General features: G+C 35.1%; 2 protein-coding genes across 15 annotated transcripts in view; one reads left to right on the top strand and one right to left on the bottom strand.

The window, feature by feature from the left end:
- LOC129755815 (zinc finger protein Gfi-1b-like) overlaps nucleotides 1–25,147 on the top strand; it is a 30,112-nt gene extending 4,965 nt beyond the window's left edge. The window contains exons 2-4 of one of the 4 annotated variants that reach the window (XM_055752485.1): nucleotides 5,908–6,763; nucleotides 6,839–7,024; nucleotides 7,087–8,037. In XM_055752485.1, the coding sequence (XP_055608460.1) occupies nucleotides 5,960–6,763; nucleotides 6,839–7,024; nucleotides 7,087–7,692 (1,596 nt within the window). In that variant the 5' untranslated portion in view covers nucleotides 5,908–5,959 and the 3' untranslated portion in view covers nucleotides 7,693–8,037. Of the gene's footprint in view, nucleotides 1–5,907; nucleotides 6,764–6,838; nucleotides 7,025–7,086; nucleotides 8,038–22,745; nucleotides 23,206–23,271 lie in introns of those variants that run through there. The other 3 variants (XM_055752488.1, XM_055752486.1, XM_055752487.1) reach the window with 3 other exon arrangements.
- Nucleotides 1–26,994, bottom strand: part of LOC129755813 (uncharacterized) — a 263,710-nt gene that overhangs the window by 143,634 nt on the left and 93,082 nt on the right. The window lies entirely within an intron of this gene.

Below are 26,994 nucleotides of genomic sequence, written 5' to 3'. Positions count from 1 at the left end.
ACCACCAAATTAAGTTTGTTATACGAAAAACTGTTTAGTACATATTATTAAACAAAAATCGATTACATTTCAACTTATACCTCTTTGGATACGAAGGTGTAATTTTTAATATTTGAAAAAAAAGTTTTTTTTTTATCTTTCCCAGGTGTTATCTACTGAAAATCCAGTATTCTAAGCTTGTAAACATATGCAATTGATTTGAAGATGGATGATCTCCCCGTAGGATGGTTTATTCAAGTATTATTTATTTAGAAATTTCTAAAAAGACTTCCATTGAAACCTTGTCTAAGACTCACTTAGCAAGTTTTCAATTGTTCGCTGTTTGATTTCACATTTTTCCATGATTTCTCTTAGATGTTGAAAGTTCTACAAATAGTTCTTAAAGTTATCAAAAATACTTCATCATTTTATAATGTTATGATAAATTTGTTATTGGAATTCTATTCAATTTTTTCTAAAACACAATTATAAAATTAGTTATAGTGTGATGAATGTAAAAATTTTAGAAATCATTTGTCTGAATTTTACGGTTTTAGTTTTCTCAACATTGGATTGAACACATTGATGACCAACAACAACTAAAAATAAATTGGCCAATAACATTGAATTTTATAAAAATCTAAACCTCAGATTTTATTACTTAAAAGTTTTGAATGTTGGATGGTTTTTTGTTTTTTTTTTTCAATAGTGCACGTTGAATTTTCCAATCCCCCGTTTTAATTCCTCGACACCTATCAAAGCGTTGAAATAGCAACCTTCAACTTATAACTATGAGGAATTCAAAAATACGAAAATGGTTAATTCTTTAAAATTGGAATTTATGAAAATCCGTTCTTTAGTTTTCAGCGCTTAGTCCAGTTAGTAGTTAAGCTAAAGAAGTCAATTTATTATGCAGATGAATCATCGCATTCATACTTCACACACTGCATATTCTTGTAGACATTAAACGTTATCCAGGGGCGGTAGGCGCTACTTTGAAAACCACAGTTCGGATCAATGTATCCCTTAAAGGCGAGTAGTATTTTTTCATCTGAAATGTAGGCTCATTATTTCATGCGAAAACATCGTGCTTATGCTCCGGGCTCCAAACAGTAGAAGGAAAAAACGCGCCAAAATATTGCTTTCAAATTTTAAATGATAGCAGGCTTTGATTTGCTTCCCAGTACACCTGAACTCTGGTTTGTCGTTACTAATGCCCGGCCCATGGTGATGGTGAAAATAACCCCACCAAAAGGAAAATTCGGTTTTGAAAAATGGGTGCCATGACTTTTGTTTTGTGGCAATAAAAACAAAAGTTGTATGGGAGGGTTCCTTTTCTTAGGTGGGAGGGGTTCAAAACTATGACTAAAACCTTACCATGGTCCAAACACATAACTGTACCAAATTTTAGGCTGATCGGTTAAGCGCACAGTGGTCCAAAATGCGAAAAACGTGATCGTTGCTTATAACTTTTTTAGGTCACATTTTAGCATATCGGTGTCTTCGGAGAAGTTTGTCAGTAAAATCAGCTCTATAATAAAAAACTATTATTTTTCTGATTAATCCCCCTACAAGTGAGATAAAATTTCTAACTTCTCTGTTATAGGTTTTAGCTCTTTGATGTCTTCGACAAACTTGTTAAGAATCAAATTTTCTACAACTTTGTCTCAGATGTCAAGTTTCTAAAATAATTATTATCCGAGATATCGGCCAAATAAGAAACTTAACCTCTAAAAATCAGTTTTTTAATAATAACTTTTTTCAGTAAATTTTAAGTTTAATAAAATGTTCCACAAAGTTGTTTGTCTTACTAAAATACACCACTTTGTTGAACATTTCAGGTTTGTAAACTGTAATACTGCAGAGCTATGTTAAAAAGATTACCGAAAATTGGGCTTTTTCACGCCTTATTTTATAAACACCGGGCAACATCGGGCAGCCCGCTTTAGATGCAAAATAAAGTCGAAGATTCCGTCTACAAGATGTAGGTACAATCGTCAGTATCCAAGCGAGATATATCAATTTTACTTTTCCATGTTTGCATTAAAAACAACGATTTCTATGAAAGCACATACAGCGTATTCTACTAGGTACGTGTGTTTTCTTCTAGCTTTTCCCTGCGCGATGTCAGAAGCAAAGGTTTGGAAGCAGTTTCGCATTTTATTAAACTTAAAATTTACTGAAAAAAGTTATTTTAAAAAAAACTGATTTTTAGAGGTTAAGTTTTGTATTTGGCTGATATCTCGGATAATAATTATTTTAGGAACTTGACATCTGAGACAAAGTTGTAGAAAATTTGATTCTTAACAAGTTTGTCGAAGACATCAAAGAGCTAAAACCTATAACAGAGAAGTTAGAAATTTTATCTCACTTGTAGGGGGATTAATCAGAAAAATAATAGTTTTTTATTGTAGAGCTGATTTTACTGACAAACTTCTCCGAAGACACCGATATGCTAAAATGTGACCTAAAAAAAGTTATAAGCAACGATCACGTTTTTCGCATTTTGGACCACTGTGAAGCGGTGTGGATTTGTATAAGGTGCATACAAACAAACAAACATATATAGTCCAACTCATCTTTATATATTAGATATCTTTGCAAAAAGTTGAAAGAAAGTTTGAAAAACTATCAATTGCTGCATTGTGTGACAATGCGATCAAGTGAGTGCGATTATTAGCCCATACACCGTTCACGATATATCAAAGAAATGCGAAAAAAAAACAAACATTCAATTGCGGATAACTCATCTCAGTCAGCTCGTATCACGTCACAATCTTCTACAAACTTGTTTGTCAATGTTTAAACTACAATTCCTGAAATTTTGAGCTTTCTAGCATACTGGAAACATATTTTAGAACACAAAGAGTGAAAGTATGTCGATTTTTCATACATTTCGCCGAAAATCTCCATACAAATTTCAAGTCCTTTGCGCCAGCTCGTGATTCTGCCAAATGGCCTGAAACTTTCAGAAAGTCATTTTTTCACCTAAAGGCACCTGTTATTTCTTCAATAACGAGTCGATTTCCGAATCCGCATTAAGCATATATTTCAGCTATAATAAAAATCCCTGCGAGGTAAGGGAAATTAGTTTGTGTTTTAATGACAATAGGTGTGTAAACTCACGTTTAGTGACTTGTTCCGTTTCAAGCGATGTAAATCCTCTTAGGCTCCTCTGAGGCAACCGAGATCTTACTACCTATTAAATGTTTATAATTCGATTATACAATTCAAGTTTCAATAGGTTTGAGTTACCTTTAAGGGAATAATTAAACAATTTTATACAAGATCCTCATAAATAGTTTAAGATCAATTTGGGTTCGCTTAGATTTAAGGATCGAATATCGTTTGCGATCTAAAGAGAGAATACAATAATAAGTTTTCTTTGTAATCATATCACCTCACTAAAGCAAACCTTCGCCTTTACCGTTAAATTAACTTCGATATCGCAACCGCTTATAACCGTAGATAAAACAAACTTCTTTAATTCGTGGTTCGAAAGCACGTTTTTACTTAATTGTTTACAAGATTGATCCTCTCCTTGCTTTGTTTTGATAAGTTGTTTGACGTCTTAAGCTGCCAGGCGAATCTTCCTAATTCGCTCGAGGTAGGTTCGAAACCGATACGAGGGACCTCGTAACAGCACCAATCTAAGGGGTGCCGCGTGGAATATAAGGATTTTTTTGGTTATGGGCCAGTCTATTGGACATGCTATGTTTTGACTACCTTGTGTTGCCTGTAAAATAATCCTACCCTGCCTATTTTTTTCAAATTTAAATCCAACACATTTCCGAGATATTCAAGTTGCAAGAGAAGAAAAAATAATTGGTCACAGTTTTCTTTAATATTTATCATTATGAAAACGAAAGCTGACAAAACCGTAGTTTATAGCAAAAATAACATGGGTGAGTGGTGTAAAAGTATAAAAACACTGTCAAGAATGTCCACAAAGTTCAAACCAAGTGTTGGAATGAAGGAAACACTTGATCAGAAACTACGGTTGAAGATCATCAAGGAAGTGAAGGCTAACACCAGCGTTTTAAATTATGAATATGAGAGAAACGAACTGTAGATCGCCGAAATTTCTTGGAAATTTGTCCCTTGAGCAATAGAAATGTTTACCAGCAATAATCATGTAAACTTCATGTAAACTAAACTTCAAAAGACACATTTTTGCTGAGCCATTCCGACAGATAATTTTTGATGGACAAAAAAACTTGTGAAATAAACTATGTTGCACAAGTTACGGCAGTTGAGTTCTGTATCATCTCTACTTCCGACAAGGTCCCCAGCAGAATAAAGTTTATATTTGCTGGTTGTTTTAGGAAAAATATCATGATTTGGCAAGACTCTGCTCCTGTATAAAAATAACAAAATTTTCGTGACAAAAACTTTGGATTTCAATGTTTTCAAAAGCCTCACAAGAGTAGCCTTGTTTGGAAACTGCGAAATTTACGATCTCAAATAATAGATTGTACTTTGAATTGTGTCTTGTGATGATTCTACCACATTTTTGTATGATTTTCCATCTGACATTCAGTAACAACTTGTTTTAGTGGCACAAAAATAATCAAGTTTGGTAAATTCAAAGTAGTGGAATCCACCAAATTGTCTCCAGTTTCTGTAAAATAAGCAATATTGGTTAAAACAGTAGCGGCAATTGAAGAAAAAGGATGCAGACACCTAAATTGCCGAATATATGGAGTATTACTGGAAAAATTTGATAAATATCATGACTGAAAAAAGTGTGCCTTGACCGGTGGGAGATATAAAGAATGAAATAAAAATTTTTCTTACAAAAACGATATTTTTTCATATTTTTCCATGAATACTCATTAGATTGCTTTCATTTCCTTCTTAGAAGGTCTTTTGCTCAAACCAATGATTTTCAAGATACGAACATTCATACCTGTCCCATTTCTAAATAAACAAAGCTTTTATGCTATCAGAAGGTGGTATAATTCCTACGAGTACTGAATCAAATCTCTTTTTAATAGGAAAAATCTAATACCAAATTATCTCATCTTGATATAATTTTGTTATTCTCATCTGATCGGGAGGGGCATCTCTCCCAAAGGTCGAGGTTCGAATCTCCTTGCTCAAACTATTCAAGAATTGTGCAAGATTTAAACAACACATGAAAGCTGAAGTACAAGGTAGAAGGCACCTTGCATACAAGTACTTGAGTCCAAAGCAAACATTGCATGAATGCTTGTTACAGGGGTGATATAATTAGTTATTCATGAGAAAAAGGCAAAATTTGAAAGAATGGGGGGCTCCCATTCTGAGAAGAGTGATCCGATTTACCCAAAACTTTAAATTTCTATTATTTACATTAAAATAAGTCAATTTAGGGCCAAATCGGAGAGGGTCGATGCATTTTCATGGTCAGGTAAGAAGTCAAAATAACAAGTGGTCTCAGGGAAGTTGATCGTTGAGATAAGTTTTTTGAACAACGTGTCAGTCTTGCCAAAAAAGTGCATAAATTTCTTCAAGTCATTTAAAATTTTTCCAGATTTATTCCAAAAACAAGAGACTAAAGACAAATGTGATTGTTGATCTTTAAATGCTTAAACGTATGTATCATGTATCAATGTACGTTTAAGTTAATAGAGGACATTATAATTGAAAAGAATACATCAAACTTTCAATTAAAACTGAAGCTTTTTGACAGTTTCGCATGAAATAGTTGGTTGCAGACCATTTAGTTGAAGAGACCATTTTTAACCACTTTTATCACTTTTTTGAGGGATTAGAAATAATAAACTATCACAAAGTTTTAGAGTAGCAAAATACAAACTTAGCAGGCCTTGATGTGTATTTTTAGTTATATATAGCCCCAACTTTGAGCTTCTTATCTAAACTCCATAACGCATCATTGTACTGTTTATAATTGAAACTTTATAATACAACGTTATTACTTTCAAGACTAATACACGAATCGGAGGGTGCTCCTAAAAGCATACTGTTGAGTTCAACGATGATGCAAAGCCGTGCCGAATGTGGTTCGACAGCTCGAACTGAACTTTTCGGAAGTTTGTCGGAATTCAATAAAAACCGAAATCAAACCACTAGCGAAGCACAATACCGTCTCCCATTGCGAAACGTTGAAAATGTTCCGAACAGCAGTAATGCGTTGCGAAACGCACCATATGTAAGAATTGTCAGAAATGTACAACAGGCAGAAATTGTACCACTCTTGTCTATGATACGTAATACATCAAATGTACCAAATGTACTTAGAGTTAAAGGTGTAGCAAATGTATCAGAAGTGCTAAATACACCATTCTTACGGTACGGCATGCCAAATGCATTGAATGCACCATCAACCCCGAATGTCCAGAATGCGCAAGATGTGTCAAATGTAACAAGTTTAGGGAATGAAACAATTGCATCCAATACAGCAAATGTACAGCCGGTGATGATAGCGAATGTTGAAGGACAGTTTTCGACCACACGGATTCAGCAGGAAAGCCGATTTCTTCCGTTGGGCGCAGAATTTTCAGAGACAATCGAGGCATCGAAGAGCAGAAACAAAGCTCGACGGAACGGCAACCTGTCACGTTGGAGGAAAATGATGGAAGAGAAATGCGCGCAAGCCATCAACAATGCAGAGGCACAACCACCGAATAACAGTGAAGCGAAAGCATTCTCGTACCGAGAGTTTCCTATGGATTTTGGGTCACCAGTTGAACAACAGATTAACAATGTTGTACCGGTAGCTTCAACGCAACCCGTGGTGCATCAACTCGGATCAAACACGACACAGCAAAAAAACCCACAGGTGAACTGAAAATCAAGTTATTAAAACACGAAAATAAGTCGGACTAATGTTTGGATCTCTTTTCCATCAAATCAGGTTCCCGTCATCAGAGCTGCAATCAGCACGGTAGTTGTGCCCAGTGACAATGCGTTGACACCGAAACCTGGGATGTCCTGTCGCGAATACTACGAAGGATTGTATGGCGGGCAACACGGTAAAGCGCAAATATGGAGTGGTTCGACAAAGGAGAGCTATGAGTATTTACCCGGATCAGACGTTATCGTAAATTAACCTTTGCCAAATCGATGGACAGTTTAAAGCTTCAACAGTGTTTAAATTTTCAGAACGCGGCGGTGAACGGCGTTCCCAACACCATGATGAATGTCTGCTTCGTATCGCGTGATGGAGGAAAAACTTACGCTCTTGAAGACAGAAACAAGTGGCCGCCGGGAACATTTGGACCTCCTTACGATCAGCCAACGCCGGACCCGAACGCTCCGGTTTACAAACCGCACATTATAAATTGGAAGAGTCTGTACTGTCCAACTTGTAAGAAATGGTTCTTGCGTGTTGGAGAGCTCGCTGAGCACAACGAAACGGTTCACGGACTACCGAAACCTTTTCACTGCTCGAGGTGCGATCTACGTTTCGGTACATTCTTGGATATGAGTGAGCACGTTTTGGAGCATTTAGTTGACCCCAACTCTTTTTGGTGCAGTAATTGTCCACAAAGGTTCCTAAGTTCCGAAGATCGGGAAAAACACTGGATCAAGAAACATCGAAAGCCGTCCATTTTCTGCCGGTATTGTGGCAAAGGAACTAGGCCGAGTGAGCTGGGTGCTCATCATCATGCCCACGAAGTACTTATGCGATGGATGGGGGTGGAAGAACCGAGGAAATATATGGATTCAGCCACCGAGGACGAGGAATCGGATGGTTTTGAAGGTTAACATTTGAACCTTGATTACTGAGAATAGGCGTTTCTCATTTTATTGAGTGCTTTTCGATCTAGCAAAGGAAAGAAGGAATCGAAATTCGAACAATATCGTTGTGTTCATTAAAGTTTTCTCACAATTAAGTAAAAAAAAAAATCATGTTCAAGAGTTCAACATATTCTTCCACTTGAAAACACTTTGCTGCAAACAGTGCGATAAAAACTAAGAGGTGAAAAGAATAGAGGGTATTCAGAATAAGATTGGTTTAAAAAAAATAAATGATAAATTTATTTAAATGCAAACTAAAAACGTAAGATTATCTCGATGTACTTTTGCTTGTAAATTATCATGTTAAATATTGGAGGATGCTAAAAATAATCAAATTAAAAGTCTAAAATATTTTCTAGAAAATAAGATCAGTGTTTCTTTCAAATTATTTTGGAAAGCATGATTTTCGAATAAATGTAGAATTTCTTATACCAAAGTTTTACATACTAGAATGCTAAGTCCTGAAATTCCTTATTGTTGAATATGCATTAGCTTCGGATTTATTAAATTTACTGTATCTAAACTAATTTTTCAATGTTGTGTTCAGAATGCTTCAGAACTCTTCAGAACTAAACTAAAGTAATAACAGACCTTTCTCGATTAGAGATTTGGGTCCAAAATTTACAATTTTTATTTTAAACAAATTCTGTTTTAGAAAAAAGTTATTCATTTTTGAACAACTTTTTATTTATTTCAAATTCGATGTGAACTTTGATGATTCGATTTTGAACTTTGAGTTCGAGTTCGAGTTCGAGTTGAATTCGATTTTAAAATTGAGTTTTTTTTAACGATTTGATATAATTTGAATTCGATATAATTGTATGTATGTATGTTTGTATGTATGTATGTATGTATAGTTCCCCCATCGGTAGCAAGGACCAGCCTATGTCTGTGTGGCTTGGGGCCTTCGAATTGCTTCTCAGGCTTCCACGACCGATGGTTCGTCGAGGGAAGGCATCCAACCTTCAGAGACCTACAATGGTTGGCAATCCACTCCGCTTGCAATAGTCTCTTCAGATTTTACCCCAGATGCATTCCCTCTGAAATATATAATTATTTATACAATGAAACACATCTTACCTGTCGGCAGCATATGGGATTCGTACCCAAAAGTTTTTGTTGCCGATACCGGGAATCGAACCCAGTACGCCTGGGTTACCAGACTCGCGCCAGCCTATCCACTAGACCACATCAGCGCTTATAATTTTAATTCGATATAATTCAACATAAAAACACGATTTACGAAACATTTTTTAAATTGAATAGCTTAAGATTAAAATTTACATATATTGAAATATCAGCTTATAGTCAAAATTCAATGCCCGAATTCGAAGATATTATTTGAAATCTAACTCCATAAAACTACATATGCCGATTTTTTGTTGTGGTTCAAAAAGTCACCTTATGGAAAATCTTAAGATCGTGATTGAAATAAAATAAAGGAACATTTTAAATAGTATCAGAATCAGTTCGGAATGTCCATATTTGTTTTTCAAAGATGGATTTCAACTTTAGTCTATAGATTCCGGAATTATCATTCGAAAATTTCGGTATTACTGTCTAACACAATCGTTTATCAGGACCGTAGAAAGACCCGGATCATGGTGGGGTTTGGTGACAAATTTTTCTCATATCAGTTAGCTTAAACAAGTCATATTTAGTCATACTAAAGAGTATAAAAGAACTTGTAGGTTCTGTATAATTGTTCAGCTTTGAGGTATTTTACTTTAGTAGTTAGGTTTTTATTTTAAGTTCTAACTTTCGAAATTAAGTTCTAGAAATTCCAAATTTTTTTATAAAGATTAAAATAATAAATAATAAATTTCAAGGTTTCATACTCGTGTATCCTCTTAAATGAGCAAATAATAACCAAATTCCTTTCAATCACAAAATATTTAGAAATAAATGTAAGAGATATTTTTTGCGGTTCAAATGAGAGTAATTTTCTACTCTTAATAACTCGATTTAAATTTAAAATTTTAGTTAGAAACTTAATTTTTAAATAGCTAAGCAGTTTCGGAAACTTTTTCCAGTCTGTTAAGCCTCATAAGGCTAAGACGGTGATAGTCTTTAATTTGTAATATGGGAACCAATAAATTATGTACATATGTATACAGGCTAACTTTCGCTTGAAGATAAAGTAAAAGTTCTTTGACCAATAAAAATTTATAAATAATTTATTTTATAATTAGAATACTGAGTTAATTTATTAAAAAATTTTAATCTCTATTTTTCAAAGAACGAAATCTTAAAACAAATCAAAATTTTATTATAAACTTGTATTTTTTGCTGGTTTCCAAACTAACTCTGATTTAATATTAAATTTAAATTTTGAATCCAGAATTAAAACTCTGAAACTGCGATCTCATGCAATTTGAATTCTTGAAAAAATTCTCTTCGAGCTAAACCTAAGTCTGATTTTCTTATTTGACTTCCGGATCTGAATCCTGCCCTTTTGAACCTGAGTTCAAAATCTGAATTCCGAATCTGACTCTGAATTTTTTTTGTCTAAGTTCCAGATGATAAGTTCTTTTAATTATGAACCAACAATCGAAATTTGTATCAAAACCCTTAACCAGAAATCTCTTAATTGGATTCTGAATTTTTCCTTTCCAGTATGAATTCATTTTTCTATTATTTATTAGAAATTTATTTGTAAATCTAAATAGAAGCTGCGAATGATGATACTGTTTCGGGCTTTTCAATGATGGATCACCATTAGGAAACTTTCGTAAGTTCAAATTCTGCAAAAAAATAGAAGTTGAAATGTTGTAAAGGTTGTAATTTAAATTTTTTCCACATTCCGAAATGATAAATTTCGAATATGAAAAATACATCTATTTGAGGTTTCAAATGTAAAACCAAGATTCGAATCAGGTTTCTTTTCCCAATGATGATTCAAACTGGATTTCAATAACAAAAAAAAAAAAAAACTGAAAAAGAATCCGAAATTTGATCACAGACATCCAATTTTAATGTTTATAAACAAAGTTGGTTCCACAAAATACAGAACTATTCTAACCTAAGCTTACCAGATATTTTTCGCTTATATCCGGGTCGTGCCATTTCGGGGTATTTTCCCCCAATATTCGCCACTATCAAAATTATTTAATACTAATCCTGGATAAAAGCACTTAAAAACCTGATTTTTTATATCAAAACACATCATTCAATTTTAAATCATTTGAGGAACCAAAGGGGTATAAGTAAAAAAATAGGCGATTTTGAGTCAATGATGCCAAACGACTCTTCATATTTAAAACTTATTCGATGATTTTTTCAGATTTTTTGAATTTTATTCACATACTTTTACGTTCGTAAGAAAAATACGAATTTCAGAAAAATACATGGAAAATGGCCACACACAACAACTTAATAGTGTGTTTTCTCGAAATAAAGTTTTATGCACTTGTACCTTTTTGGCTCCAAGGACATCATCATATCTTATGTTTCTAAAAAACTCGTTCATGTAAATTTCGATGAAATTTTCTCAAAAAATTTGGACGCAAAATACGTAATTATAAATCTAATGAATCAATTCAAATTTTTGTTTGTTTTTGCTAATAAATGAAAAAAATCGGGCAACGTTCGGAAAATCTGGCAAGCTAAGTCTTATCTTATTTAAGTTCGATATTAGGGACTCAATTTCTATCAATAAGTGAGAGATTTTTGAAGAGTTTTAGTGGAATTGTGGACCTCGAATTAGATTCGTGGGTATTGGCTTTAGTTCTGAGTCGAGATTTTTGCACTTGAATAATTTTAGTCGTTTATCAAAAATTGATAAAGAATTTAAAATTGAATATTTACGTTATGGTATTTTCAAAGCAGATTTTTTTTTAAACTTTATAAAAACAGAAAATTATTATTTATTAGATGAGATGATATCTTTTTGTCTTATTTAACGGCAACCAGAAAGGCTTAAGAGAAATTTATTAGTTTTTTCAACTCTCTGTTAAAAGCATCTCATAATGAATAAAGTAGTAAAAGTTGCCATCTACATTCATATAATAAATTCAAATTTGCCTTAAATCAGAATTGATGATAGAATCTCAATATAGTTTAGTCTTATTTATTATCATTTGCAATTCCAGTAAAATTCCAAAACCATTTTCTCAGTTTAACTTAATTTTGTTAATGAATTGGGAACTTTTTTTAAGCCAACTGCAATTTTATTTTTGAATTTTGAATCTGTTTTTCCACTTTTAATTCTGAATCTGATCACAAGCCAGAATTCACTTTTTGTTAAATCATAAATTAAAAGCTTATTATCATTAGCTAAAGCAGAAGGCAGCGAGACTCAATTATATGTATAACATATAGCCTCTAGCCTACTTTGTCACTAAGTGAAATTTTTTTTCGAGTTCTTGAAAACTGATCTACAGCCTTTTTTCTGACGCATATTTTTTTCGATTTGTTTTCTTCGACTTTGAATAACGTTTAAATAAATTATTGTTGCTCAGTGTTGTCCTAGAATTATATTTGAGTAACGTTATAAGCATTCCAAAAATAAAAATTTAGTAAAAATTGGCTCGCGGTATGAATAGGTATTCCACATGTGTTATTAGAAAACAACAAAACTAAGAAAAAAAATATTACAATGATAAAATGTTTTTATTTTGAAAATAAAAATGGTACTGTATGAACTTGAATTTGCGAAAAAAAAAAGTTATATTAGGCGTAATCTTTATTTATTTAAATGAAATCCGTCATTTTTTCACCTCCTGTATGTTTAGAGTAAAAAGTTAAACTACATTAAAAGGATCTTAAATATTTATGAACGTGTTGCAGTTTTAAACAAAGTTGTTGAATAAATTAAACTATTTAATTACTTATAGACTTCGGAATCCTTGATAAAATGCAGGATACTGACCAGATTTAAAATCAGTTTTTGTTATTTAGGTTTTTTAGTTCATCAGTTAGAAATACATAATTGATTCCACTCAAAACTGATTAATTTCTCAAACTTCAAACACGTTATCACCAAACATAGACATAATCTGACGAAAGCTCCAATCTAGAATTCAGAACACCAAAATCCTCCACAATCAGGCACTAAAATGCTGTTACCATGTGAAATAATAGGTTAAACTAATTGCAGTTCCAAATTTATCCAGGAATGGTAATAGTCTAAAAAATTCTGATCAATTTCATAACATGATGATGTATGGGAGAGTGGGGAATCATGGGCCACTTTTTTCGTTGTTCCATAACTTCTTTATTATAAAAGATAAAATGAAAATAAAAAATGGTATGATTTTCTACATTTTCAAGGTATCAGAAGGTATTTTTTTAAATTTTTTTTAATAAGTTATTTTCCCCAAATTCTGACTGTTTTAAAAAAAGCTATATTTTATGGATTTTGAAAAATGGTGGGGAATCGGGAGCCACTTTATCTGAATTGACCAAATTACATGCAAAGTTTTTGAGTTGACCCAAAATTCATTTCGTTATTTTAAAGCAATTTCAGAAGGTGAAATAAAAAGCTGTGTATGATCGAATAGATTCCAAAACCTGGCTCGCGAACTTTTTGGCAAAATTTCTTATATAGGATGGACAAAATATTTTTCATATCTCTTCATTTGGTATACGAAAACTACACAGATAGGAAAAACGTATTTTTAATTCTGAATGTGTATAAAAACATAAAAATAAAGGTGGTTCAAGATGTGTGGCCATCTTGATGTATTCAAGATCAAGGATGTATTTTGTCACCGCTGCTTTTTCTCATCGTAATGGATGAGATCTTGACTGGATCGATTGACTGTAGACCAAACCGAGGATTGCCGTGGAATCCTTCTACCATGGAGCAACTGAACGACCTTGACCTGGCAGACGATATTGTTTTGCTCGCCCAAACACAACAAGACATGCAGAGCAAACTCGACGACCTCACCGAAAGCTCCAAGGCAGCAGGTCTCAAAATCAATGTCGGAAAGACCAAGTCGATGGCAATCAATACAGAAAATCGTTCCAATTTCGTGGTAGCTGGACAACAGGTTGAGACAGTGGAGTGCTTCCAGTATCTTGGTAGCCAGATTACGCCTGATGGTGGTACCAAGAAGGACATCGAAACCCGGATCAGAAAAGCCCGATTTGCGTTTGCGAGTCTCCGAAACATCTGGCGGTCACGCCAGATCTCTCTACGAACTAAGATCCGAATCTTCAACTCAAACGTGAAATCCGTATTGCTGTACGGGTGTGAAACTTGGTGCACATATGCGGTGACGACGCGAAAACTGCAAGTTTTTGTGAATCGCTGCCTGCGGAACATCATCCGCGCTTGGTGGCCTGGCAACTGGATCTCAAACGTTGAACTTCATCGCCGGTGTCATCAAAAGGCGCTAGAAATCGAGATTCGGGAACGTAAGTGGAGATGGATTAGGCACACGCTGCGAAGAGATGAAAACGAGATTTGCAGAGAGGCGCTTGACTGGAATCCAGATGGGCATCGAAGAAGAGGCAGGCCCAAAAGCTCGTGGCGGCGAAGTCTAGCCGCTGAAATCCGCACAGTTGACGAGAACCTTGGCTGGCAGCAAGTGAAGACGCTGGCTCCGGATCGCCAGCAGTGGAGATCTTTTATCTCAGCCCTATGCGCCGGCCAATCGGCGCTGGACCCTTAGGTAGGTAGGTAAGATGTGTGGCCCACGATTTCCCAAAAGCTATGATTTGCAAATTAGTTGCGTTTGTGTGACTTATTGATGTTTCATAAAAAATTCCTTTTCCACGTGAAAGATCATGACAACATAAGATCATAAGCGTATGAGCATATTTTTGTTATGAAGCATATTTTTGTTCCCCATCGATGCAATTAGCGGGTGTTTTATTTAATTATGTAAGAGAATTTTTCTAACTTTTTTTTTTAGCTTGATAAATAAAAGATAAACATATGATGCGTATTTTAGTCAACAACATATAGAAATATATGCTCACGCAAAGCGACGACGATAACAGTTGGTTTGAGATTTTTATCTCAACACACATTTGAGATATTAAAAGTGACCCACGTTTCCCCATGGCTCACGATACCCCACTCTCCCCTACTATAATTAAGGCAGGCGAAAATGTTCAACTTTTTTGGATTATAACGTTTTAGTTAGAAGTTCAAAGTCAAACTTACTTTAATCAAAACCCGATTGGACAAATTAAACTAATCGCTAAGTAAATCGGTCTTAGTTTCTAAGCTTTAACGTAAAAAAGAATTGAAAACTAAAATCTATTATTTCGATGTTTGCTGAGGAGATTATAGAAAAATATTTAAAATGCATTTTCAAATTAAGTAGCAGCACTTGCTCGCTAGTTACTTTGCTAAGTATTCATCAATTGAATCAAACTTATCGTCGTTCACATTTTATGACCGAGAAATGGTTCTTGAAATCACTTTCGTATAGAATCGAGCAATACAAAGTTCTGGTCCGAAGAAACCAAATCATTTGCTGGTTGGTTTGAAATTTCAAGACTCTTCTGACACACCTCCACAAACTCGTTTCGAACAAATTCCGGCAAATCAAAAACAAAACATGTCGTCGTCAGGTAGATCAAAGCCAAGCTCCACCCACAGTTCGGTTTCTTTCCAATTTCCTTCGGCTTGCTCAAAAAATGGAGGCTCGTCCAATTAGTGTTCGATTCTTTTCTAGGGCAATAAAAAAAGCATTGAAAAATTGCATTGAAACTTGCTTTTGGCGAATAAGGTATACCAAATTTGGACAACGGGTTTCATATTGAGCTGGTGCAATAAAACTGTGTTATAGAAAATGCAAATGCAATGGTAAGATTCTAGGATAGACTGGCTCAGATAGAGTGACTCAGAATTTTTTTGAATGAGGAAAGCCGACGTGTTTATATAACGGTCACCTGCCATTTTTTCCTTGAATAATGAATGCTGTGTAAGAAAATACGTTAAATGTAAAAATTTAACGAAGCAATTTTCGAATATTATTTTCACTCATCTTTGTTAGACACGAATGCCACAGGGATGGTAAAGTGTCGTAAATAAAAAAAAAATGTTCACTCATCTTCAAATCATGAATCTACCGTTACTGAAATCAAACTTGTCTACATATTTGAAATGTAAAATTTCTAATTAATAATGAATAGAAATTGAGGTTAAACCATCAAACCATAGTCTACTTAAAGTAGACGTTTTTAGGCAATTTTTTTTAACTTTCCATCTGATACATAAAAGGCTTGTTTTGTCTGTATGTCACGGATAACTCGGAAAAAAAGTTAAACATAATTAAATTAAAGAGCTTTATATCAACATCATTAAAAAACAGCAAAATTATAAAAGGTGTTTGTTTTTATTTTGTTTAAGATTTAGAACAACGTTTATTCGTATTTTTTACTGGCTATCGCTAACTGAATAGTGTAAGAATCAGAGAATATGAAATATTAAAATATTAGCTGGTTATAGATTTTCGATGAAAATAAGATAAAGGTTTGAAATAATCGGCCATTGAAACTACGTCATCATTGGGTCTCGCACGATACTTTTCGAAAACTGAAAACCATTATGCATTTTTTTAATGTTTAGTGAATGAAAGTTGCAAATCTTATATAGCTTTTATTATTTCAAAATTATAAATCAGGTGCAAGGATTTCGTAAACGAAATCCTATTACAGAATGACAAAGTTATTTAATTCATGAAAGAACCCAGAGTTCGAGAAGTGGGAGGCTCTGAACATTGTTTTCTCTATAGACGAACCTCAACAAAATCGCCAGATATATCCATTCCCCAGAAAATTTTGCTCTAGAATGACCATTTTCCAGAAAATTAAACTGAATTGTTAAACAGGAATATGAAAAAAAAATGGATTTGTTTGAAACAAAATGGGGTTTTCAAATGTTCCATTCTGGTGAAAAAAAATCTGAGAAATGACCCATTCTGGGGAAAATATGTTCGGAAAATAGGATGAATCATCCAATAGGATGAAAATCCCTGAAAAAAGATATGTTGAATAACATGTTTATCGCATTTTTGTTAACAAACCATATTGGCAAAAAATTATTTGTTATTTCTAAACTTTTCGCAAATTTCGCTTTTGAAAATACACTTTTCGAAATTGTTATATGGAAAACGCCTTCAAGTAGGCAACGAAGTTCAATTTCTTGGCTGATATCACGACTGATGACTGGCTGATGATTTTTTTTTGGAATCGAATATTGGTGCACATTTTAAACTTTTAAAAGAACGAAATTTGTTACGATTATGCATTCTCATCATAATTTGGCAATCAGCAAACTCAAAGAAAGACATTTCGTTTTGATATTCGGAGTTTCTCGAAAGTTAACAGGAATCAAAATTTAAGCGTTGAACACATGGTCTTGCGCGTATTCCGCCCCAAGTTTGAAATGTTTCTTTTAGTTTCAAATTTGTCAGAAGTTAGTGAAAAAAAAAGAAAAATATTTATAGTCATCGGGAAGTGCATACCAGTGAAAAAGCGAAAAGCTGCAGATTTATCAGATTGCGCAGGTCGGTTTACCATGAAACTGTAGAAATGAGATGAAGGATATACAGAAAATATATCAAATTTAATGAAAATAAGATAATAGTTGTATTCGGAAATACTGAAGATATAATAAATAAAAAATAAATCTATGGCAACGTTTGTTATTTTTGGCAAAACTCGTTAAGACAAACAAAACAAAAGTTTATTCTTGTGAGCGTTAGACGTGTCTGAGTGAATTTCTGAATTCTTCTGTGATTCGTAAGAATCGTACAATCGCGACAATGGCGAGGTTGGTAGAATAAGGACAGAGAGCGCAGATTGTCAAGGCTGCTGCTACGAAAAATAAGTTTCTAATCTGGCCTTCATTAGAAAGACGGATTGGCACAGGGAGCGCAGATTTATAAGGCTGCCGCTACGAAAAAAAAAATTTTTGATTCGGCCTCCGGTAGAAAGACGGATTGACACACGGAGCACATATAAGGGCTGCTGCTACGAACAAATTTGTTTCCGATTCGGCCCGTGGAAAAAAAAACGGAATTGGCTTAACAGGCGCTTGTTTTTAAGGCTGCTGTTGATGATTGTTTGTTGTTTTTTTTCTTTAATTAAAGACACTTTACCACGTTTGTGGCGTTCGTGTCTTTGATTGTTTGTTGTGATTCAGCCTTCCGGTGGAAAAAAGACGGAATTGGCATAGCAGGTGCAGTTTTTTAAGGCTGCTACTGCTGCTGATTGTTTGTTTGATTTGGCTTTCCGGTAGAAAAAGACGGATTGGCCTAGGAAGCGCAGATTTTTCAGGCTGCTGCTGCTGATTATTTGTTGTGATTTGGCCTTCCGGTGAAAAAGACAGAATTGGCTTAGCAGGCGCAGATTTTTAAGGCTCCTGCTACTGATTGTTTGCTGTGATTTGGATTTCCGGTCGGAAAAGACGGAATTGGCTCAGGAAGCGCAGGTTTTTAAGGCTGCTGCTGCTGATTGTTTGTTGTGATTTGGCTTTCCGGTGGAAAAGACGGGTTGCCTTAAGAAGCGCAGATTTTTAAGGCTGCTGCTGCTGATTGTTTGTTATGATTTAGCCTTCCGGGGATAAAAACGGAATTGGCTTAGGAATCGTAGATTTTTAAGACTCCTGCTGTTGATTGTTTGTTGTGATTTGGCCTTCCGGTCGGAAAAGACGGATTTACTTAGGAAGCGTAAATTTTAAGGCTGCTGCTGCTGATTATTTGTTGTGATTTAGCCTCTCGGTGAAAAAGACGGAATTGGATTAGGAAGCGCAGATTATTGAGGCTCCTGCTACTGATTGTTTGTTGTGATTTGGATTTCCGGTCGGAAAATACGAAATTGGCTTAGGAAGCGCAGTTTTTTAAGGCTGCTGCTGCTGATTGTTTGTTGTGATTTGGCCTTCCGGTGGAAAAGACAGAATTGGCTTAGCAGGTGCAGATTTTTAAGACTGCTGCCGCTGATTGTTTGTTTTGATTTGGTCTTCCGGTGGAAAAAGACGGAATTGACTTAGCAGGCGCAGGTTATTAAGGCTGCTGCTGCTGCTGCTGCTGATTGTTTGTTATGATTTGGCCTTTCGGGGATAAAAACGGAATTGGCTTAGGAATCGTAGGTTTTTAAGACTTCTGCTGTTGATTGTTTGTTGTGATTCGGCCTTCCGGTGGAAAAGGACGGATTGTCTTAGGAAGCGCTGATTGTTTGTTCTGATTTGGTCTTCTGGTGGAAAAAGACGGAATTGGCTTAGCAGGCTCAGATTTTTCAGGCTGCTGCTGCTGATTTTTTGTTTTGAGTTGGCCTTCCGGTCGGAAAAGCCGCAATTGGCTTAGGAAGCGCAGATTTTTAAGGCTGCTGCTGCTGATTTTTAGTATTGGTTTGGCATTTTGGTAGACAAAGACGGAATTGGCTTAGCAGGCTCAGATTTTTCAGGCTGCTGCTGCTGCTGATTTTTTGTTTTGAGTTGGCCTTCCAGTGGAAAAAGACAGCATTGGCTTAGTAGGCGCATATTTTTTAAGCCTGCTGCTGTTATTTTTTTTTATTTTGCCTACCGGTGGAAAAAGATGGGATGCCTTAATAAGCGCAGATTTTTAAGGCTGCTGCTGCTGGTTTTTTGTTTTTTGGCCTTCCGGTGAAAAAAGACGGATGGCTTAGAAAGCACATATTTTAGGTTAGATTTTTTGGAGGTTTATTGAAGTAGTCTTTCTTTATATATTTTTTTAAATTTTTCATAAATGAATGTTTTGCAACACAAACAGGGTTAAGCTAGTCTTAAAAAAACGGACGGTCGGAATCAAGAAAAAGAGAGAAATTGGATATTCGAGAGTTTTCGGATCAGAGATGGTGTGAGTAATAGTTTCAATAATCTCATTTTTTTTGGAAGGGGCTCCTTAAAACCATCTTTTCTTCTTATATATAAACATGGAGGTGTTTTCTTTGTTACACCTTCATGTATAAACGGAATGAGAGATGGTTTGTATAATCAACTTAAAATGGGACAAAACTCAAAAAATTTTAGGACGATTTTCATAAAATTTGATTCTCGAGCACGAAGAAGTTAAAGACGTGTAGATGTTGTTATACATTTATAACGATTTAAAACATTACAGGAGAAACGAAGTTTATTAGGACATCTAGTTAGATACAAACACTTTGAATTCAATGATAACATTAATGAACAAAAAAGAAAGGAGTTTCGTTATTTAGGAAATTGTTTCATGGTTACGGATTGAAATTATGATTCATCCACGCATATGTAGATTCAAAACAAATCATGTCAATCATGACCAATTCGATGCTACATTTGGCAAACGTCCGGTGATTCGTTTAAGAAAAGGAGAAAAATTTCTGACACACCTTCGGCCAGCCCCAAGAGGGGTCTGGAAAATCTGCAGAGCTTTACGAGCACTCTAACCTAAACAGTAGATAAGAAGGCAGATATGTAGCTGAATGCTGTGCTCCTCCCACAATTCAGTTTTTTGCCGGCTCGAACGCCGGTTCGTTCAATTAGCATTCAATTGTTTTGCCTAGAAGCAAAAAGAAACCGGGAAAATGAAAGTTGCTCATTTTGATGGGGATTGCAAAAAAAGTGTATTCATCCGTTTGGCAAATGGATTACGTTTGAACAAGGGGAGGCAACCGGTGCCATAAATGTTAATAAATATTCAAAATCAGAACAGACTATGGGTTGTGACTCAGACAGTATTGATATAGGAGTTTGAAATCATCTTTAACGCTCCATATTCCCCTTTTTAAAAAAAAAATCTAGATGCAAGTTTTCTTTCTTTTACTGGAAGAAAAAAAATTCAAACCATAAATAGAAACCTCACGAGCCTGACTCGTGGTGCTTAACTTGTTTGACAAAGAAAACTTATCATTCAGCAATTTCAACTGGCAGTTATTTTTAAAGCACTTTTAATGCAAGTAATACTTATTTTTCGACTTTAAACGACTTTATAAAATAGCTTGGAAAGCTCTGCTTCACGAAGAATAAATTTGTTTGGGTCACATAAAGTTCAGATTTTGCCTACAGTTTTATGGATCCCGGAAACTCCTAGGAATTTTGTTTTTTTTTCTTTCTTGAAAACAATCGATCGTTAGTTGGACGAGCATCCAGCCGGACATTTAAACCGGTAAAACTCGATCTAGAAATTTTTGTTTCAACAAACTACCTGTTATTTTTTTCAATGTTTTGGTGAATCACAACTTTTTGCTGAAGGTGTGTCAGAATTTTTGTTCAGCTTGATCGGGAAACCGAATAATAATTTCGTTTAACGGTTATAAAATATCAGTGCTTAGTTAAAGCATTTGTTTTTTTTTTCATGCATATCTATGGAATCGGCTCGGCTGATTTAAACGTGATCGTCAATATATTGGATTTGAAAAAGAACGACCCCGTTGATGATTGTAGAAACATTTTCAAAAAGGCCAAATTTGTTTTAAAATTAAGTAAATTCAATTACTTAGACCTGGCTTACGCAGTTGTTTGCTAGAAATTGCACAAGCCTAATTTGTAGGTAGGTAGGTTTAACTAATTTAACTATACCCGTAGTTATAATTTTGTTTATAGAAATCTGCAAATCTGTGATTTTGGAAAGATTTCTGTAAAATAGTTTAAAGTTATATCGTTTTCAATTCAACTTTTTCATTTTCTGATTGATTTCAACCAATATAAAACTTGAAAAGATATCTGTATTTTAATTATTAGCTGTAATACTTAGTCGATTTGAGGTCATTTTTGATTTTCTCAAACCCTGGGGTCTAAAAAGCTTCATTTTGGGTCAAAACTCATCCATGATTTTTTGCAGAATTTTTAAATAACGTTTACATGAGTAAATTTGAACTTTTAGATTTGTACGGGAAAATTGAATATTTTGTACTGAAAAATAATCATCATTTTTGTTTCTTCTGTGGAATCGAGCCTGTTTATGGTTTTTGTGCCAATTTATAAATTCTTTAAAGGAAATTTTCCGCTGAATAAACTTTATCGAAGGCCGTAATTCGTGTCTTATAAGGCAAAAAAAGTTATTAGCTGTTTAACTAGGGTATGTCTTTTGGCATTGAAAAACAATAAATTCAAATGACATCACTGCTTGTGCCCCGCGAAGCATTGCATGAAAAGATGTCATGCAATACCTCGCTAGGCAACTAGCAGTGATGTCAATTGAATTTAATGTTTATCAATGCCAAAAGACAACTGTTAAGCAGCTTAAAACTTTTTTGCTTAAAAAGATACGAAGTTACGGTCTTGGACAAAGTTGCTGAGCGGAAAATTTCCTTTGGAGAATTTATAAATTGGCACAAAAACCATAAGCTGGCTCGATTCCACAGAAGAAACAAAAATGATGTTAATTTTTCAGTACAAAATATTCAATTTTCCCATACAAACATAAAAGTTCAAATTTACTCATGTAAACGTTTCTCAATTAAGCTTATTAGACCCCAGGGTTTGAGAAATTCCAAAATTACCCCATATCGACTCAGTCTACTGTAATATCAACTTCAATAAGTGACATTTATATTCTGTTTACGAAAATACTATAAATATTTTAGAATAACTGGAGGGGGAATATGCGATTAGACAAATTATTGAATTTTCTGTATGCTTGAATAAGCAAAACAATGTGATTGTGATTCACGTAATTATTACGTAATAATGATTTATGCATTCAGCAAAATAATTTATGGGAAGGTAAGAAGGTGCTAATCTATTTAGAATTGATTTGTAGTGATAGAAACATCAATAGATTGATTGCCTTTCAATGCAAAATTTTCTCTCCCATACATCCAATTTTATAGAAACATTCTTGTTGTTCAGATCAGAGACGAAAAAAAGGAGAGAGCTCTGGCAAATTTAATTGGAGGTAAACATTATTCTATGAAATCCTGTTAGAATTATTGTCTTTATCCATCGCTCCAGAAATTCCACACTACCTAAAGTTGAGAGGGCGGAGCGAGTCCTTGAACCATTTTCTACCCGCAGAAACTTCCTTAGAAATCGGACCACAACAGATCAATCATTCGACATCGGGCAGTCAAAGTGTGATCAAGTCCTTAAAAAACTCTCTACCCCAAAACTAATGCAGTGTCGTATTTGCAGATTTTTGTTTCGTATTTTTGAGTGTACCTAAGTGTTTGTTTTTAGTGGATTGAAGATTATTTGTCCTTCGTGAAGAGATAAGTGTTTCGCCATGCCAACGGCCGGTGATGGATCACCCTTGTGGGGTGGTGTGCAGTTCAATCACGGGGAGATGCAACCCATGGCATCGGCCGCGTCCTGGAATACACTTACCGACAACGGAACAGAAAATAACATCGCGCAATCCATGCAGTTTTCAACATACAGCTCATATTTGACGCTAGAAGACCACGATCAATATGGGCAGACAAAACCCGAATCTTTGGTCGATGTGGCTGAAGATCCACACCTCAACATAGATGCCAGTGTTTCGGCATATCCAACCAATGTGGATTACTCGTACATGCCGATGCAACAGATGGCGCTTCACAACATGGGGATGATGGGGGCTCCTCCAGTACCCCATGGTGGTTACATTCCAAGTGTTATAAATTCTTTACCTTTTGCCAATAGTAATAACGTGTTGCTTCCAGAAACAGTGGTCTATTCCAATCCGGTAAATTCCACGATTCCAAATCATCAATCATCTCCGGATGTCGGATACTCTTCCCCGGGGCCTGATTACTATGGTTTGTACAGTCATCCTCCACAACACCAGCACCCGATCCGTAGTCAATTTCAAACATACGCGCCACCGTTGGCGTATCAACATCTGACGCCTGTTGAAAACGTTGACGAAGTGACTATCAAAGAAGAAACCACAGACTCGTACGTGATGGAAGACGAGCACGTAAGATATGCGCAAGAAATAGATTCAGCGGTCGATGCAATAAACGAACAAAAGTTTGAAATACTCGAGGACGTTGTTCTATTTCCTGGTGATCAGAAGAAGTATGAATTGCAACAGACTATCCAAGCTATGGGTATTCAACAAATACAATCGCAACCACATCCTGTGTTTCATCTTTTGCAACAAGCAGAGCAACCAGGGCCTTCAAAACAGCGACCAGTGCTGCAATCGAAGCAAGCGGTACAAACAGTTCAACCATCACCAGAACAGCAGACGCGCAAACCACGAGCTTCTCCAAAACGAAAACAAACAGTGGTAGTGGATGATCAACAACCATCGACTTCTCGTGCTCCGCTTTCAACAGCAACGCAAACAACAGCATTTCCTTCAGTTCAAGATGAACCACCCACAGGAAGTACGGTCACTTTAGTACCGCGTCTAGACCAAGAATCTCCAATGTCAGATGACCAATTTAACGGCGATGAGGGAGACGATCCAGCAAACCGAAGATCTGCTAGACCGAGTGCCATCACCCAGAGTCCCTGGGAGTGTACGATCTGTGGACAGTTCTTCGCCCGCCAGTGTGGTCTCTCGCAGCACAAAAAGTGGATCCACACGCCGAGAAATTTCTGCTGTGAGAAATGCGGCAAGAAGTTCATCACCCAAGAGGAACTCGACGACCACATGATACGTCACGATTCGTCCGATAAGCCGTTCAAGTGCGAGATATGCCCGAAACAGTTCTGTCACAAGAACGACCTTCGCAGACATACCTATCGACACAGTGGAGCTCCGTTCGATTGCAAACTTTGTGAGAGACGTTTCATCCGCCAAGATCACCTCACGTCTCACATGATCACCCATGACAAGGAGAAAAGGAAAGCGTTGAAGGAACGTGCAAAAGCTCACAAGCCAAAGAAACAGAAGTAGGCTTTGGCAACGAGCTTGAAGTAGCTTAGATTTGTAAGATTGGGCAACCCAGGTTGAAAATTTTCAATATTCCAATTGTGACAAAGAATTTAGTAATTCAGCAATCGAACAGAGTTGGCATAAAATGTTAACCAAATCGGAAAGTTTTGCGTTGGAATGGAATGCGTAAGCGAAAAACAAAACAACGAGTGGAGCCCCGCTAAAACACAAACTCACACACACCCATATACGAAATTACGTTCCTACACGCCCGATTTTGACAACACACCCGACTGACTACACAAATACTTACAGATAAACTGAGTATTCCAATAAGCGGGCTCGTACTGCATCGTTAGTTTTAGTTTTTTTTTATCTAATGTAGTATTTATTCTTGATTGCTTATTCATGAGGTTGTCTCGATACTTGAAAACTATTTTAAAAGTACAATAGTGGAGACATTTTAAAAGTTGACTACAAAACTTGACGAAGGAAAGTGTTAGAGTGAAAGGATAAATCGGTGGCCTCAAGACGGACCATCTGTTTAATCATATTTTCATAAGTCTCGTTGGTTTGATTGTAGAGTAACTTAATATTAAGAAGAAAATATCAACCAAAAACAACAAAAAAACCTTATAAGTAAGTTATCAATAATGAGTGGGTGACATGTACCCTTTTTTATTTTATTTTTACACTCCTTTCTTTGTCCAATACCGTTGAAGATGAGCTAATGAATCTTGAATTTGAAGGTATGATTCATAAGCATTTTTGGGGTGGAAATCTAAACAATCTTTTTCGAAAAATAAAATAATTGAAAAATAATAAAAAAAAAATGTTAATGACATACAATCACGCCAAATAATGTACATTTATGTTTGTGATGTTATTAAAAAGGAACTGATTAGGAGAAAAAAAACTGCAACGAAGAGATTATATTTGAGGAACAATCCTCGAGAACTAATATATGATAATATAAAATATGTTCAGCTATTCAATGAAGGAATCAATATGATTGGATACATATTCTGAACTTTTTAATAAATCATTTCCAGAAACAAAACAAAAATGCATCTCTAAATGATGGAAAAATTGAGAAAAATAAATAGGTAAGGCGGCATCCATAAATTATGTAACGTAAAAAATGATTTTTTTACCCCCTCCCCTCGTATGTCACAAATCGTAACGCTTCGACGTACCCCCCTATGAAAATGATTACCCCCCCCCCCCCCTCCATCTTCTCATGTTTCTAAATACTGATTTTCGAGGGTTAAAAAAGATTTTAACATAAGATTGTTTAACGTTCTTCGAAAAGAAATTGATATCTAACCAAATCGCTTCTTAGTACTCATTGATGATAACTGTCTGATAAAATAAATTGATTGTCTTACCACGAGTTGCTTTGTGCTTGTTAACTGATGCTCTTCCTTGTTTACCTTATTTTGTTTAAAGAGCTTAACTTCTTATGCAAAATATACTCCACTTAGTTATATTCGTCGGAATAATCAAAATTGAATTTTTTAAATCAATTGGAAAAAAATAGTGAAATTTCCGTCTTAAGGTTGAAATGAGCTCTTGATGGTAAATGTAGGTAATATTCGGTTTTGCAACGGTTATTTTACGGATAATTAATACACATTTTAAGGAGTCTATCTCAGAATCTTTAAAAAGGAAAGGTTACAAACCAGTTTCAATCATGTTGAAGCTTACAAATTTTAAACTGATTTTGGTTTGCATATCATTCTGCAAAAATTGTATGACATAAAAATAGCTGCGATTAAAGTAAAATTTTTAAGGAAAAAATCGTGACGTGACGATGAGCATACCTCCCCCCTCCACTATGTCGCAATTCGTAACGCTCCAGCTTACCCCCTGCCCTCCTAGAAGCGTTACGTAATTTATGGATGCCCTCTAATGAAAAATAGTCTAAAAAATAGTAAAAAATTAAATCAAACAAACTCGGTTAACCTTGGTTCTACTGTTTTGAAAGTAAATTTATTCATAAACTTATCTTAAACATATTTTTTACTTTTCAAAGTTTTAGTATGTTTTTCTTTTTTTTAAGTTTTAGTATGTCTGGTGCTTTAGTTTGATTTTTTCCAGTTTAAGTCAGTAAGCTTTGTGAAAGTTTTTCAAGAAAAAAAAGCGGGACATTTCGAAGAAAAAGCGGGACAGCGGAACGGTTGGGCTGAAATTTAGCACAGGTCAGTTTTTTGGGCCAAACTGCAAAATGTACATGGTCGGTTTTCGAAATGCGATCATGAAATTTTTCCCACACATCCATTGCTACCCTAATAAATATTCAAAGGAAAAAAATTAAACTTCCACATAAAATCATTCGTTTGCTTCTAAATGCTTTGATTTCATCAGGAGAGGTATTTGTAAATGCGGAAAATGTTAAGGAATTTTGTTAGGAAAACCATTAGATTTTGGCACATGTGCTTTTTATACATATGAACTTATGAGAAATCGGTTAAAATTAGACTTTCAGGGTAATTTGATCTAAAACGGGGTTGACTATTCAATTCCTCGTTTTTTACATAAGAAAAGATTGTTTACG

Source organism: Uranotaenia lowii, chromosome 3 (genome assembly GCF_029784155.1).
Source record: "Uranotaenia lowii strain MFRU-FL chromosome 3, ASM2978415v1, whole genome shotgun sequence".
In the NCBI taxonomy this organism is placed as follows: Eukaryota; Metazoa; Arthropoda; class Insecta; order Diptera; family Culicidae; genus Uranotaenia; species Uranotaenia lowii.
Note: the sequence above shows the minus strand (reverse complement) of the source record. Positions and strands in the feature narration are given on the sequence as shown.